Source organism: Solanum pennellii, chromosome 12 (assembly GCF_001406875.1).
Source record: "Solanum pennellii chromosome 12, SPENNV200".
NCBI classification, from domain to species: domain Eukaryota; kingdom Viridiplantae; phylum Streptophyta; class Magnoliopsida; order Solanales; family Solanaceae; genus Solanum; species Solanum pennellii.
Genome location: NC_028648.1, coordinates 81,733,249 through 81,749,253, shown reverse-complemented (window position 1 = coordinate 81,749,253; position 16,005 = coordinate 81,733,249). Strand labels below are relative to the sequence as shown.

The 16,005-nt window shown below is 33.5% G+C and overlaps 3 protein-coding genes across 4 annotated transcripts; all 3 read left to right on the top strand.

Annotated features, from left to right (window-relative positions):
- Positions 1–901: 901 nt before the first annotated feature.
- Positions 902–1,583, top strand: LOC107005459. Its single transcript, XM_015204057.2, is given in 3 exon segments — positions 902–935; positions 938–1,087; positions 1,210–1,583. Coding segments are annotated over 3 exon segments (291 nt in total). The 5' UTR covers positions 902–916; the 3' UTR covers positions 1,332–1,583.
- A 2,952-nt stretch (positions 1,584–4,535) lies between these two features.
- On the top strand, positions 4,536–12,904 carry LOC107005455 (pleiotropic drug resistance protein 1-like). Of its 2 annotated transcripts, XM_015204054.2 has the most exons (20): positions 4,657–5,003; positions 6,223–6,343; positions 6,444–6,617; positions 6,884–7,043; positions 7,129–7,205; positions 7,824–7,877; positions 7,970–8,362; positions 8,451–8,732; positions 8,820–9,136; positions 9,223–9,383; positions 9,478–9,581; positions 9,662–9,818; positions 9,897–10,072; positions 10,173–10,505; positions 10,623–10,913; positions 11,004–11,087; positions 11,168–11,529; positions 11,620–11,791; positions 11,969–12,223; positions 12,331–12,588. In XM_015204054.2, the coding sequence occupies exons 1-20, from the start codon at positions 4,657–4,659 to the stop codon at positions 12,586–12,588; spliced, it is 4,278 nt and encodes a 1,425-aa protein (XP_015059540.1). The 2 variants fall into 2 exon arrangements, with proteins under 2 accessions (XP_027769518.1, XP_015059540.1); XM_027913717.1 differs by having other exon boundaries at positions 4,536–5,003; positions 9,662–10,072; positions 12,331–12,904.
- Positions 12,905–13,506: 602 nt separating this feature from the next.
- LOC107005456 (F-box protein PP2-B10-like) lies at positions 13,507–15,752 on the top strand. Its single transcript, XM_015204055.2, has 3 exons — positions 13,507–13,870; positions 14,706–14,827; positions 15,163–15,752. The coding sequence occupies exons 1-3, from the start codon at positions 13,610–13,612 to the stop codon at positions 15,578–15,580; spliced, it is 801 nt and encodes a 266-aa protein (XP_015059541.1). The 5' UTR covers positions 13,507–13,609; the 3' UTR covers positions 15,581–15,752.
- Positions 15,753–16,005: the final 253 nt, after the last annotated feature.

The following is a 16,005-nucleotide window of genomic DNA, read 5'->3' as shown; positions in this document are numbered from 1 at the left end:
CAAAGCTACTAAGCTGCTGATTATAAATTCCAATTCTATCTTTTGTTAGTTGGTATTGCTTCTTCTTTTATAAAGATGATATTACATATATATATATATAGTATCTACTAATATTTCCATTCCCTGTTGTACTTGGAGAAACGTTGAACTCTAGAAGCCAAAGGGGTTATTCCGCTTGAGTTAAGTTATGATCATTGCTTGAAATTGAGAGTTTGAGTTCAATATTGGCTACATGGAGAAAAAGGCAAATGGCTTTTCTTCTCTTATTTTCCTGAAAGATGATACCTTGAATAAGATCATTGTCCATTTCCTACAACACCAACAACACCATATCCAGCGTGATCCCACAAGCGGGGTCTCGGAAGGATAGAATCATCGCCCATTTCTTAAGCCCCTCAAAAAGAGCGTTAATCCAGTACTTCCCAAAACAGATGGAAATCCTCTAGAATCTAAATGTTTGAGGATCCTCTTTGCCAGGGATATAGCCAGAAGTTTGTGTACAGGTTTGCCGAATCTAGTAGTTTTAGTCCAAACCTCGTTATATACACGAATTAAATTTTCAACTCAGTTACTAACACCTTATATCACTATCCTAGAATTTAGAACCCATAAAGTTCAAATATTGGCTCTCCATAGTCTTGCCGTTGTAACAAAATGAAAATATTCAAAATCCACCACTTAAATACACAACTCTGTTATATCTTGTTACTAGTGCTTGATCAATTGATTTTCTTGAGAAATAACTACTTCCATTTATTTTAGTTCCCATGTTTAGATAAAGTACTCTTCTTGTTAATCCAAATACATTTGCTCTGGAGTTCTTATATGGAAAATATTACCGAATATCCCAATATGTTACATGTTCTTGGATTTCATGGATCATATATTGAATGTGGTATTTTCTCAGGAGTGATCGATGAATTCTTGTTGTTTAGCCCTTACATTTTTAATTGTTTTCTAGGTAGCAGCGGAAACCAATCAGCTCGAAAGGTTTTGGCAGTTCTCGGAGAAGGCTCAGCAGAAAAGCCTAGAAGAAAAGTGAGAAAGCTTGATAACATTGAGAAACCTAGCACTCTCTTCAATCATTGTAAGTCCACTTAAAATCGTAGTCTTTCACGAAAACATTCTTCTACTAAAACATATTTTACTGTACTTCGAAATGCAAGTTCTCATAAAAATGAAAAAAATATCGTCTTTTTCTGCTTTCAGATGCAAATGGAAGTGGCTGGTGGGATTGCAACATGGAAGGTGTTGATAATGAAGAAGTTGGGTGTTGTGAAGTATGGGAAGGAATGGGTTCTACAACTCTAGGGGGATTGGAATGGCACTGAAGTAAGTGATATGAGGAGAGAAAAGACTGTATTTTTGTGATACAACGGCAACAACATACCCAGTGTAATATCAAAGGTGGGGTTTGGGGAGGGTACAACGTATGTTGACCTTATCCCTACCTCGTGAAGGGAGATAGATTGTTGTTGTTGAGACTCTTGATGTAGGAATTATTAGCTTACTTTAACAAGATTTGTTATCTTATCCACGTCTATTAAAAACACTAATTAATAAGAATTAAAAACTTATGAAAAGTGTGTTAAATTAAACATGAGAGCTAGATATGCATAAATCCGTTCCCCATAGTGCATGAACCACTAGGGAACGTTTAAACATTAACTTGCCTAGGGTTCATGCACTATGGGGAACGGAGGAGAAAATATATTTAGGAAGGTGTAACCAAGAGGTTTTAAGCGTTACTAACTTTCATTACTATAAATAAGAATAACATTCCTTGTTCATAGAAACTTATACTTTATTATTTGTTTTATAATTGCTTGCATAATTTTTTTATACAATAATATTCACATTATTCAGATCATGCACTACACTATTTTTAAAAATAATATGAATACTATTACATAAAAATAATTAAGTAACTATAAAACATAAAGATATAGTTTAAACTATAACCAAAAAAAAAAATATTTACACAATTGAAAAACACCTAATGTCTCTAAATACTTTATATAGGCAATTAATATAGAAAAATAAATAAGGTCAATAATTAAATTTGATGGTCATACTTCGAGAAGTTCTCCCTCTTTTGGTATTTCTAGTTTTTTAAGAAATTATTAATTAATAATAAATTTATAATTCATAAATTTATACAATAATCTTAAATAAATCGCGTAAATAAAAGCTACTAAATTCCCGATAACTTCGTAATAGATACACCGCGGTTTTTAATGATATGATGACTTTATATACTCTATTTTTTTTTAGGAGTGATGCAATATCATGACTTTCCAACTTTGGTAAACTAAGTGAAAATAATAACAAAAAAACTTAAATTATTTATAACTTCTAGAAGTCTATTTTGACCTCAATTAAATATCTAACAAATTAAAAATTAATAAAAAGGACGGCAGTATAAATAAATGTTATAATATAAGAATAAAAAAGTCTCAATTATTTGACTCACTGAAATAATTGTTTGGTCAAATTAAATAATTTTGCTAGAGACATGCTATGATTTTATTGCACCTCTCAACATTTCTTGTATGAAAAGAATAATTTCACTTTTTCTTATTTTTATTGCATTTAACTACAATATTAAATTACAATAAATCTTAAACAATAAATTAACTCAACTTTACTTATCAATAATTAAATTGAAGTTCTAGAAACTTTCCTCAAATAATTGCAACTCTTGCAAAATCTTTTACTTATCTTCTAATTTAATTATTTGTTATAGTCAATGAGATTTGACAAAAATTAAAATCAGTCAAACAAGCTCAGCCCAAACTAGAAATAAACAAATACTCACTTTTATATCCAAAAAAAATAAATATAAATATATTATTAATAAATATGGCGCAACAAATGAATACACTCCTTTCTCAATTAAAAACCTTGATTTCAAATTCAGGATCATTTTCTTTCGAGTAAAATCATACATATCGTGAATTTAAATTAATTAAATATTAACAAATATATATATATATCGCGCACACAAAATAAAAGATCATTTTATGGGAGCATTTATTTTTTATTTTATTAGACTAAAATTACTAAATTACAACCAAATTTTAGCAAAAAACTAACTCAAACTTTACTTTATAAAAAGTGATTTTACTTTAGTTTAATACAAAATAAAAATTGTTGACATTCTAGAAACTTTCCTCAAATAGAAAGTCTTACAAAATCCTTTTGCTTTGCTTTTGATTTTGTTTGTCTTCTAAGTTCTAAGCAATTTAAAATAACTTTTTTTAAAATTTTCTTAATCAACATAGGGGTGAATGTATAACATTTAATTTTATGATATTTATAGCAATTAATATATAATAATAATAATAATAATAATGGAGTTTATATTTAACTACTATATATTAATATTTTTACTAATTTTAATAATTATTATTATATATTAACTTAAAATTGTGACTAGAATTATTATAATTATTATTTCTAGAAGCAAAGATAATAAATGAGACAACCTTATTAAAATATAATTAACAGCTGTGATTCTTGAATAGCACAATGGTGTAGGCCATATTTGATCCATAATACACGTTCTCAGCACAAACCCATAATTACAAAATAGTTGAAATTCCTCCGTTCTTAATAATAAAACGTTTCACTTTGAATATACGATAACAAAATTACAATTTTAAATTAGTACTTAGATATCTAATTTGAGATTACAGCTCGCAATTTAAATTTTTTTAGAAGTGTAATATTTTACAAAAGAAATAAGATGTTTTATTATGAATTTTGAAGAAAAAAAAAGACTTATAATTAGTGTGAAGAGATTGTTTGTACGATATAAAATATATTAATGAATAATTAGTTACTATATTGGTGTAGACTAGTGAATCGTTATAAAATTATGTATATTTAAAAGATTATAAATCACAAATATATATATGCTTTACCAATAAGATGCCTTACATAGTCTGCTTATTTGAAAGGAGAGTATAAGAATTTGTAATTTTGTTTTAGAAAAATATATTACAATTTAAAAAAATTAAAATTGCATGTTTAAATTAAAATTTCAACTTTATATCGATTTTATATCACATATCTAAATGAGTTATTGATTATACATTTCGAGTTAGAGTAATTGAGAATAAAAAAGAATCCTATTAAAAGTACCGTCCCAAAATAAACCTTAAAATGAGCAAATACAAATTTACCCGAAAACCAAAAACCAACGTGGCAATATGGAATTACTATAACTTAATATGTCATTTAACTTGATTTCAACTGATATTTATGTCATTCAATATTGGGCATACACAAATAAATACTTAACAAATAAATATATATGTCTTACATGACATCTTATGTAACAATTTGTATCCTACATGACATTCTACGTGTAATATGTCACGTATGACACCAAATATGTTTTTCAAGGATACTTATTTTTTTAAAATAAAATCCATTCAAACAGCACACCATTTTCACATACTACATGTTATATAAAATCCCCTTAAGCCTATTACACCATTGCAATCAACTCTTTCATTTCCAAAAAAATTCCAAGAAAACTCAAGATTTTTTTTTTCTGTGTATCTCTAAAAAAACAAAAAAAATAAATATAGAAGAGAGGAAAAAAAGAAGATAGTGTAGTATTTTGATTGGTCCAAAAAAGTAAATAAAATGGAACCAATAGATTTTGGTAATTTGAGAGGTAGTAGTTTAAGAGTAAGTGTAAAAGGAAGTTCTAGAGGAAGTTTCAGATCAGATAGTAATTCAATATTTAGAAATAATAATATATTTAATCGTTCATCAAGAGATGAAGATGATGAAGAAGCACTTAAATGGGCTGCACTTGAAAAGTTACCAACTTTTGATCGTTTAAGAAAAGGACTTTTATTTGGAGCTAATGAAGTTGATATACATGATCTTGGTAATCAACAAAGTAAAGATTTGGTTGATAGGCTTGTTAAAGTTGCTGATGAAGATAATGAGAAGTTTTTGTTGAAACTCAGAGATAGAATTGATAGGTAATGTGAAAAGATTGAATCTTTATTGTGTGTTTGAGGTGGATTTAAGACTAATTCTGTTGGTTTGATTTGGTGGGGTTGTGAAAGATTGAGTCTTTATTGTGTATTTGTGTGTTTGAGGCGGATTTAAGACGAGTTCTGTTGGTTTAGTTTGGTTTGTTAAGAGGGGTTGTGAAAGATTGAGTCTTTTTTGTATATTTGTGTGTTTGAGGCGGATTTAAGACGAGTACTGTTGGTTTAGTTTGGTTTGGTTAGGAGGGGTTGTGAAAGATTGAGTCTTTATTGTATACTTGTGTGTTTTAGGCGGATTTAAGACGAGTTCTGTTGGTTTAGTTTGGTTTGGTTAAAAGGGGTTGTGAAAGATGGAGTTTTTATTGTATATTTGCGTGTTTAAGGTGGATTTAAGACGAGTTCTGTTGGTTTAGTTTGGTTTGATTAGGAGGGGTTGTGAAAGATTTAGTCTTTATTGTGTACTTGTGTGTTGAGGCGGATTTAAGATGAGTTCTGTTGGTTTAGTTTGGTTTGGTTAGGAGGGATTGTGAAAGATTAAGTCTTTTTTGTTTATGTGTGTGTTTGAGGTGGAGCTTAGGCGAGTTCGGGTGGTTTAGTTTAGTTTGGTTCGGAGGGGAGGGTAGATTCAAGATTTGAACTTTATCTTGTTCTGTCTAAGTTACTGTGGTAAAAAATGTGTTACTTGTGCTTTTTGCTGGTTAAAATGTGCTACTTTTTCATTTTGGTGGTCAACATTTGTGTTTTTTTTGGTCGCTTAGTTTAGTTTGGTTCGGAGCGAAGAATCAAGATTTGAACTTTATGACGTCTTGTCTAAGTTACTGCGGTAAAAATGTTTTACTTGTGCTTTTTGGTGGTTAAAATATGTTACTTGAGCTTTTCGCTGGGTGTTTTTAGTGTGTATATAGGATTTAAACAGAAGCTACTTAGATCACATGTACCCGTAGCTTATTCACTATGTCTGCCCTTGCATATACTCCTTCATTTTCATAGCGCGGTTTAGAGGCATATTCAAGATTTGAACTTTTAAGTTCGGATTGAGAACTTTATAACTAAATATAGAAAGATGTCGTAGAGAAGTGTTTGATCACATAAAAATGAGACAGATAGAGTAATAAGATCACACTCATTATGAACTCACGGACTTTAATCGTTGATTCGACTCTTTATCAAAATTTTTAGTTGTTTGACATATTTTTACTTTATACAGAGTTGGGATTGATTTGCCAACAATTGAAGTAAGATATGAACATCTAAAAATTGAGGCAGATGCATATGTAGGAAGCAGTGCTTTGCCTACATTTATCAACTTTGTGACTAACTTTATCGAGGTAAAAATCAGAACCAAAATCTTGATTTCCATATCTCGAAACTCATTTGATTGAAGAAAATGTTTGAAAGTAACATCATTGTTTTTGTTCGTGCTTATAGCCATTGTTGTATTCTCTCCATATCGTACCAAATCGAAAGAGGAAACTCACTATTCTTGATGACGTGAGCGGTATCATCAAGCCTTGCAGATTGACTTTACTTTTAGGTCCTCCTGGTTGTGGCAAAACTACTCTCTTATTAGCTTTGGCTGGAAAGCTTGACACTGAACTTAAAGTAAGTACTAAATATTGAACGGGTTTAAGTTATATATACTGACAGTAGAATACTATGTGTAGATAGCAGATGAGTTACCATATTTGTCAATGTTACTAATCGATGTTTGTATTAGAAACATTTAAGTTTAACTTACTCTAAGTGACCTGATCGTGTAAAAATTCTTTTACACTATCGATTGTAGTATAACTCGTGATGACATAGAGATATACATGGAATTATCTTGTAAGTTGCCTAATTGTGTATTGTTTTTCCTCGGAAATCAGGCTAGTGGGAAGGTGACATATAATGGACATGAAATGAATGAGTTTGTGCCGCAAAGAACTGCTGCTTATATTAGTCAGCACGATTTACACATCGGAGAAATGACTGTGAGAGAAACTTTGGAATTCTCTGCTAGATGCCAGGGAGTTGGCTCTCGTTATGGTTAGCATTTGTTTATTTGGTTCGATTAAGTTTTCAATGAAAAATCATGTCTATATGATTAACGTTTCTTGAGAAAAAATTGTAGAAATGTTGGCTGAACTGTCAAGAAGAGAGAAAACAGCAAATATCAAACCAGATCCTGATATTGATGTTTTTATGAAGGTAATAATATTTTTCTGTGTTGAATTATTAAAATAGTATTCACAACTACTGTATGTCTACTTGTATTGATGAGACTGAATTCTTGTTATAAAATAATATAGGATCATGTTTCCATGTGATATTATTGAGTTGTTGGGACTTGGTTTTCAAGAATTCTATATATAGAATCATTTGATAATATAAAAAATTAGATTTTCTTTAATGCAAAGTTGTGATTGAACCTACCACGGAACGTACTTCTGAGTTTTTTAGTTGGCAGTATTCGTAAATTGGTATATGTACTTGCACCAGATTTTACAGTCAGCTCCGTTGCTCCTGTTTTACCGTTTTAATCCAATGTTCGTTAGTTGTTATGTTGAAAATGAAGCAATGGTAGAGAAAGAGTGGAGTTGAAGAAAGGAAACAAAAAGGACAGACTGATGCATTAAGCTCTAACTATGTTCGGGATCCAATAAAGGGATAGACCATGTCGGGTTGCATTTATGCAAGATTCTGTTTTTATAGTCTAGTAATTCGTAATAAAATAACATTTACTTAAGAAAACTAGAATCTTATCGAAATAGCAAAAGGAAAAAAAACAATAATGATTATGACCTTCATCGTGTGATGACAATGTAGGCAGCAGCAACAGAGGGACAAGAAGCTAATGTTGTGACTGATTATGTTCTTAAGGTAATGTTGATTACGTTCAATGATTTTTTGGTTATTTTGACAGTGAAAAGACAGATTTAGTGACTTGAGTTATTTTCGAATGTTATGTGTAGATTTTGGGACTTGACATTTGTGCTGATACTATGGTGGGAGATGAAATGGTAAGGGGTATTTCAGGAGGGCAAAAGAAGCGTGTGACGACAGGTGAAATGCTTGTTGGACCGTCAAAGGCACTTTTCATGGATGAAATCTCTACTGGATTGGATAGTTCGACCACTTATTCCATCGTGAACTCTCTAAGGCAAACTGTTCAAATCTTGAAGGGAACTGCTGTGATATCTCTCTTGCAGCCAGCGCCCGAGACATACAATTTGTTTGATGACATTATTCTGTTATCAGATAGTGTAATTGTCTATCAGGGCCCTCGAGAAGATGTTATTGGCTTCTTTGAATCCATGGGTTTCAAATGCCCTGAAAGAAAAGGCGTAGCTGACTTTTTGCAAGAAGTATGTCTTATAATAAGCTCCCGACTGTTATAGTTGACAGGCAATGATGCATTTTTGTTCTAATAGTGGAGATTTAAACTTGTTGCAGGTGACATCGAAGAAGGATCAACAACAATATTGGGTGAGGAGGGATGAGCCTTACAGGTTTATCACATCGAAAGAATTTTCCGAGGCATATCAAGCATTTCATGTAGGGAGGAAACTCGGGAACGATCTTGCAGTCTCATTTGACAAGAGAAAAAGCCATCCTGCTGCTTTGACAACTGAAAAGTATGGTATAGGGAAGAAACAGCTCTTCGAAGTCTGCAAGGAAAGAGAATACTTGCTAATGAAGAGGAACTCGTTCGTTTACATTTTCAAGTTCTGTCAGGTGAACTACTTAATCTATTGAAAATATTGAATTTCTTCAAGTCCTCATCATGTTTTCTAGCAAATACTAAGTTTGATCTGTTTGCAGCTTTTGATTATGGCACTCATCTCGATGACCATCTTTTTCCGAACTGAGATGAAACATGATACTATGGATGATGGAGGAATATATTCTGGTGCTCTCTTTTTTGTGATCATTATGAATATGTTTAACGGAATGTCTGAGCTCGGGATGATAATCTATAAACTTCCCGTCTTCTTCAAGCAAAGGGACCTTCTCTTTTTCCCTGCATGGGCTTATGCAATTCCCTCATGGATACTCAAAATACCTGTAACATTTGTTGAAACTGCTCTCTGGGTGTTTCTCACTTACTACGTCATGGGATTTGATCCGCACCCCTCAAGGTACGTGATAACGTGAAATAAAGGTGAGTTTACCTTCAACTATTACCTTTTCCCCATGATTACTAATCGGGATTTTGAACCTGCAGGTTGTTCAAACAGTTCTTACTACTCATAATAGTAAGTCAAATGGCCTCAGGGTTGTTTCGATTCATTGGGGCTGTTGGCAGGAGCTTAGGAGTTGCTAGTATATTTGGATCATTCGCTCTGCTTTTACAATTTGCATTGGGAGGCTTCGTTCTTTCACGAGGTATATTTGAACATTCATATGTCTGCAGTAGCTCTTGCTTCTTAAACAGACTTAACGTTAAATTGATACTTATCCGCTTTGCCTTATGCTGCAGATGATGTGAAGAGCTGGTGGATATGGGGTTACTGGACTTCACCTATGATGTATTCCGTGAACGCAATTCTTGTGAACGAATTTGACGGGAAAAGGTGGAAACATGTAAGTTTCTCTATCTACTGGAATGTGCAAATAATTAGTTTCCTTGTATAAATGCTGAAGCTCACTCTAATCCTAACCAGATTCCACCAAATGGAACTGAGCCGCTTGGAGCTGCTGTTGTAAGAGGTCGAGGCTTCTTCCCAGATGCATCGTGGTACTGGATAGGCTTTGGCGCGCTTGTTGGATTCACAATCGTGTTTAACATCTGCTACACCATTGCACTCACTTACCTAAAACGTGAGTATCTCTCAAATTTCTCCATTTATATCTCCGTTAAGGCAAAAAATGTTAAATGTTTAGTATTAATATCTACAGCGTTTGGTAAGCCACAAGCTATGATACCAGAAGACAGTGAAGATGCACAAACAACTAGCGCGGAGACAGAAGACTCCAATAGCGAGAGTCAGAATAAGAAAAAAGGAATGGTTCTTCCATTTGAACCGCATTCCATCACCTTCGATGATGTAATGTACTCTGTCGGCATGCCTCAGGTAACTAACTAACTAGCCAGGAATTGTTATTTATCAAATTAGCAATGCTATTTCGCCATTTTTAATAGATATGTTAACTATTTCTTCCCGATACTTGCAGGAAATGAAAGATCAAGGTGCTACTGAAGATAGATTGGTACTTCTTAAGGGCGTAAGTGGAGCATTCAGGCCCGGTGTTTTGACAGCTTTGATGGGAGTAAGTGGGGCTGGAAAAACAACATTGATGGATGTATTGGCTGGAAGAAAGACAGGAGGATATATCGAGGGTGACATCAAGATTTCGGGCTATCCTAAGAAGCAAGACACATTTGCACGTATATCTGGATACTGTGAGCAGAATGACATCCATTCACCTTATGTTACAGTTTATGAGTCATTAGTATACTCCGCTTGGCTGCGTTTACCTCATAATGTTGATACAAAGACCCGAAAGGTTGGTTCTTATGAAAAATTTTCTTCCGTGACATAAAATTTCACCGAAAGATCAATTAAACACTAAAAAGAAGGTTGAGTTCATGTAAGAAAATCCTATTTATTTATGTTCGTGCAGATGTTTGTTGAGCAAGTCATGGATCTTGTGGAGCTTGGACCATTAAGATCAGCCTTAGTTGGTTTGCCAGGGATCAACGGTCTCTCAACTGAACAACGCAAAAGGTTGACCATTGCAGTGGAGCTAGTGGCTAACCCCTCTATCATTTTCATGGATGAACCAACCTCCGGGCTGGATGCAAGGGCTGCTGCAATTGTTATGAGAACTGTTAGGAACACTGTCGACACAGGAAGAACCGTTGTTTGTACCATCCATCAACCTAGTATCGACATTTTTGAAGCCTTTGATGAGGTGAATTTGATATTTTTTAACTCAATCAAGCTATTCACTGTTTTTCCAAGACTTTTGTCATCGAATACTGATATTATAACCACTTTGCAGCTCTTTCTAATGAAACGAGGAGGACAAGAGATATACGTTGGTCCATTGGGTCGCCATTCTTGCCATTTAATCAAATACTTTGAGGTATGTTGTCTAAGTGAAAGAGAGCTTTCCTTTTTCGAATCCATACGACCAACTACTAAGCTGAGCTCTCTTGTGTTCAGTCCATGCCAGGGGTAAGTAAAATAAAAGATGGCTACAATCCAGCAACGTGGATGTTAGAAGTCACAGCCTCGGCTCAGGAAATACTGTTCGGGGTTGATTTTACTGATTTATACAAGAAATCAGACCTTTACACAAGGAACAAAGCATTGATTAGTGAACTGAGCGTACCTCGCCCTGGTACAAAAGATCTGCATTTTGACACTAAATACTCACAGCCATTTTGGACCCAATGTATAGCTTGCCTTTGGAAACAACACTGGTCATATTGGCGTAATCCTACTTATACGGCAGTCAGATTTCTGTTTACAACCATCATTGCCTTGGTCTTCGGGACAATGTTCTGGGATATTGGTGGTAAAGTGTAAGTCCAAAACTACGTAGAAAAAACCAACAATTACACAGTAAAAAATACCCTCAACTAACACTAAAACTTGATCTTTTTTGCTTACAGGAGTAAGAGTCAAGATCTATTTAACGCAATGGGATGCCTGTATGCTACTGTTCTCTTCCTCGGTACACAAAATTCATCATCAGTGCAGCCTGTTGTAGCTGTTGAACGTACAGTATTCTATAGAGAAAGAGCTGCTGGAATGTATTCTGCATTACCTTATGCCTTTGGACAGGTGAACATAGAGTTCAGTTTCTTATATCGCGTTAATTTCAGATTTGATTACTGAGCTTTTTCCACTATAACTGACTACATGTTATCCACTCTTAACACTAAAAGTTATAGAAATGTCAACGTGCCTCGATAATTTTAGGTGAAAAGTCTAAATTACTTAACTTTTTCTATCTTGCAGATTTCCATTGAAATCCCTTATGTCTTTATGCAATCTGTTTTCTGTGGTGCAATCATGTATGCTATGATCGGATTTGAATGGACGGTAGCAAAGTTCTTTTGGTACTTGTTCTTCCTGTTTTTCACCCTCTTGTACTTCACTTTCTACGGTATGATGACTGTTGCTGTTACCCCAAATGTAAGTGTTGCTCAAATTGTCGGCTCCTTCTTCTACGGAGTATGGAATCTTTTCTCAGGATTCATCGTTCCACGAACTGTAAGTTCTTGAAACACTTCCATTTTCTTGTTACATCAAGACTAACTTACAGCTCCGAAATGACATATTCTCTGCATTTTTTTCCCATTTTTCATTTAAAAAAATAGCGTATTCCCATATGGTGGAGATGGTACTACTGGTGTTGTCCTGTTGCCTGGACCTTATATGGTTTAGTTGCATCACAATTTGGTGATCTTCAGAACAAACTTACTGATGAAGAAACAGTAGAACAATTCTTGAGACGTTACTTCGGCTTCAAACATGATTTCCTTCCAATAGTTGCAGTCGCGATTGTTGGATACACTGTTCTTTTTGGCTTCACATTTGCTTTCGCTATTAAGGCATTCAACTTCCAAACGAGATAAAAAGACGTTACCTGCTGAAGATGTGTGAGGAAAGTACTAAAGACAACATGTGTTATGGTCTATCCACTACTCGTGTAATGATGAAGACGCGGTTAGTACGTATAAGGAAGTTTTCTCGAGCTCAAGTATGAGGGAGATATTGATTTTGAAAGTACTGTATATAGATTTCCAGTTGAACAAGTGTATGTTCTGTTATTATGATTATTCTTTATGAATTCCAAGTTCATATGTTAATGTTGAATCAAAATGCAGTGGCAAATTCATTCCATTAACCATATTCTAAGTATTTTTCTGTTACTATCTGTTGTTTCTTGTACTTTTGTTGTGTCATTTTCTGAACTGCTTTGGATTATTTTTCTCGAGTCGAGGATGTATCGAAAAAGACTTTCTATCCCTGCGATAGGAGTAAAGTCTGTGTACACTATACCCTCTCTAGACCCCACAAAGTGGGGGAGATACCGGATATGTTATTATTGTAGTATTATAACTATAAGAAATTGATGATATGATGAATGTATGAATTTGTGAATATTGCTATTCGAGAACTTCCACAACTGTGGTGCGATGAATGAGATTTCCCTAGTGTTAACTAAACAAGAAGTCTTTGGTTTGAATTCGGTGAATGGAGAAATTCTTGATAAATGGACCTTAGATGATGCTAATATTGAATTAGTCAGGCGAGTAAATTTCGAAAACCTAACATTTCATGTTTCACTTCACAAAAGAAAAAGGAAAAAACAAAAAGTTTTAAACTCAAAAACATTTCATGTTTTGTGTTAGTGGAATAATGTCTTCTTCCACATGAGTTGTTTGTTTGGTGTATCTAAGCAAAATGTCAATTCTTTAATTTATTTTTTTTGGAAATAAAATGTACATATGTGAGAAAACTAGATAAAAATAATGAAAAATAAACAAAAAAAATGATTTTGTAACAACTCTCCAACTAACTTTTCTCAGTTTGCTTTTATATAAACAAACTCAAAAAAATTCACATAACTTCAAATTTTTCAATTTTTCAACAATGGACTATTTCCTATTGCTACCTGAAGGTTGTGTTTGTCATATTCTCTCCTTTACTTCCCCGAAGGACGTCGTGATTGCATCCGCGATCTCTCGGGGATTCAACTCTGTTGCTGAATTCGACGTTATTTGGGAAAATTTCTTACCAGATGATTATGAAGATATCAACTCGAGATATGTCTCTCCGCGGATTTCTCTGTCTAAAAGGCAACTTTACTTTAGTCTATGTGACTTCCCTGTTCTAATGGATGGAGGAAAATTGGTAAGTAGCTCTAAAATTGGGAAGTAGTAAGTTTTTTTGGGCTCATTTTAGTTTAATATATGTATAATTGCGTTGAAGCTTATGAGTTCGGGATTTTGTTGTGTGTTTTTTGAGTTGTTATGGTTAGAAATTAATAATTTGGTACATATTAGAGGAGTTTATTTAAAGATAAATACTGGATTTGAACTAAAACTATTGGGTTCCTGGAATTTATAGGGGTGTTCTGTTCTAGCTCCGCCCCTGACGGTTGGTGTTGTAGAACAGTATAAAGGTCATGAACTATCAACATGGACTGTGGTGCACTGGTGGGAGTGTGTCATCCTTAACTAGAGGTCTCGGATTCAAGCCCTGGGTATGGAGAAAATCCTGTTGGGAGCGCCACCCCCAAATGGGCCCTATAAAGCGCGATCCAAATTTAGTCGGAACTCTAATGTGAGCTCCGAACACCTAGTAGGAAACTAAAAAAAAAAGATTATGAACCTTTGACTTGAGGTCTCGAATTTGAGTTTTAATTAGAGTTGAGAAATCTAGGAATTGAGTCGTGTTCAATAGGAAGCACTAAAATCCACTAATGTGCTTACGGCTGCGCAAATCGTAATAAATATCAGCCAATGGGTTTTTCTTATTTTTGTTTTTGTTAAAAACTCAGAATCGAACTTTCTAAGTCAACTAACTAAACTATTAAGATTTTCTGGCCAATGGGTTACAAACACCATTAAAAATGCAAAAGTAAATAGATTATTATATTAATAATTGTCAATTTTATTTTATTTTTAAATGGACTATAAGCTAGTAGTGTGAATCTAAGATTTTATTTTATTTTTTTTGAAAACAGAGTTTTTCACTTGATAAGAAAACAGGCAAGAAATGTTTTATGATATCAGCTAGAGAACTTGCTATTTCATGGGGAGTTGACACACCATGGTATTGGGAATGGATTTCTCATCCCGACTCCAGGTTCAACGAAAAATTATATTTTTTTATGTACTACGTATTAAAAAAAACTATACTTCATTGCCTTTTAACGAATTTCTACATATGTTACTTTTTGAATCCCTTGTTCGAAATTCTAACTTTGACACTATTGGTAAGAAAGAATTTTTTACACAATCAGGCCACCCAAAAGATATATATAGGTGAGCCTCGTTAAAATGTGTAATGAAACATGTTACCTATGACAATAGGTAAAGATGATTTTATAGTGGGATAATTACTTATACTGGCGATGATATGTATGACTTAAACTCACTAAATACATGTATCTGAGACGATATATACATTTTATTTTGTAGATTTTCGGAAGTGGCTCATCTCAAGGGTGTAAGTTGGCTAGACATACGAGGCACGATTGGAACACAAATATTGTCGAAAAGAACCAAATATGTTGTTTATTTGGTGTTCAAATTGGCAAAGGATCATGATGGACTAGAAATTGCTAATGCATTTGTTAGGTTTGTGAACCGTGTGAGCGACAAAGAAGCCGAGGAACGAGCTAGTGTTGTGAGTCTAGTCGGAAAAAGGGTTAGGAGACGCAAATGTAATGTGAAACGTCCACGAAAAAGAGTCGATGGATGGATGGAAATAGAATTGGGAAATTTTATCAACGATACAGGAGATGATGGAGATGTTGAAGCGCGATTGATGGAGATTACTCGGCTTCATGGAAAAGGTGGCCTTATTGTTCAAGGAATTGAATTTAGACCAGAATAAAGAAGAAATTGTACAATAATACTATAATATATCTTATGTGTTTTCTTGATATATAAACAATAATGTATTATGGCTATTTGCTTTTCGAAAGATCTAAACACTATTGGAATCGATATTGAAATAGTTGACGATAAATCGAGCACATAATAAAAATTAAACAAATGAACACTTATCTCTATTGGATAACAATTTATTTACATTCGATGTTTATGCTGTATTATACTAATTTATCATGATTAAATAAAAAAATAATTAAATTGTTACACTATGAATTCATGGTGTGAAGGTGTTAAAATGAGACGAAGTAGACCTAAATTATAGTGTGAAGGTGTTAAGCAATACCAATTATTCTATGAGTCCTTTTGTCCAATCACACACTTACACGTCGAATTAAATAGAGATCTTTTTGTTCTTTTATATATATA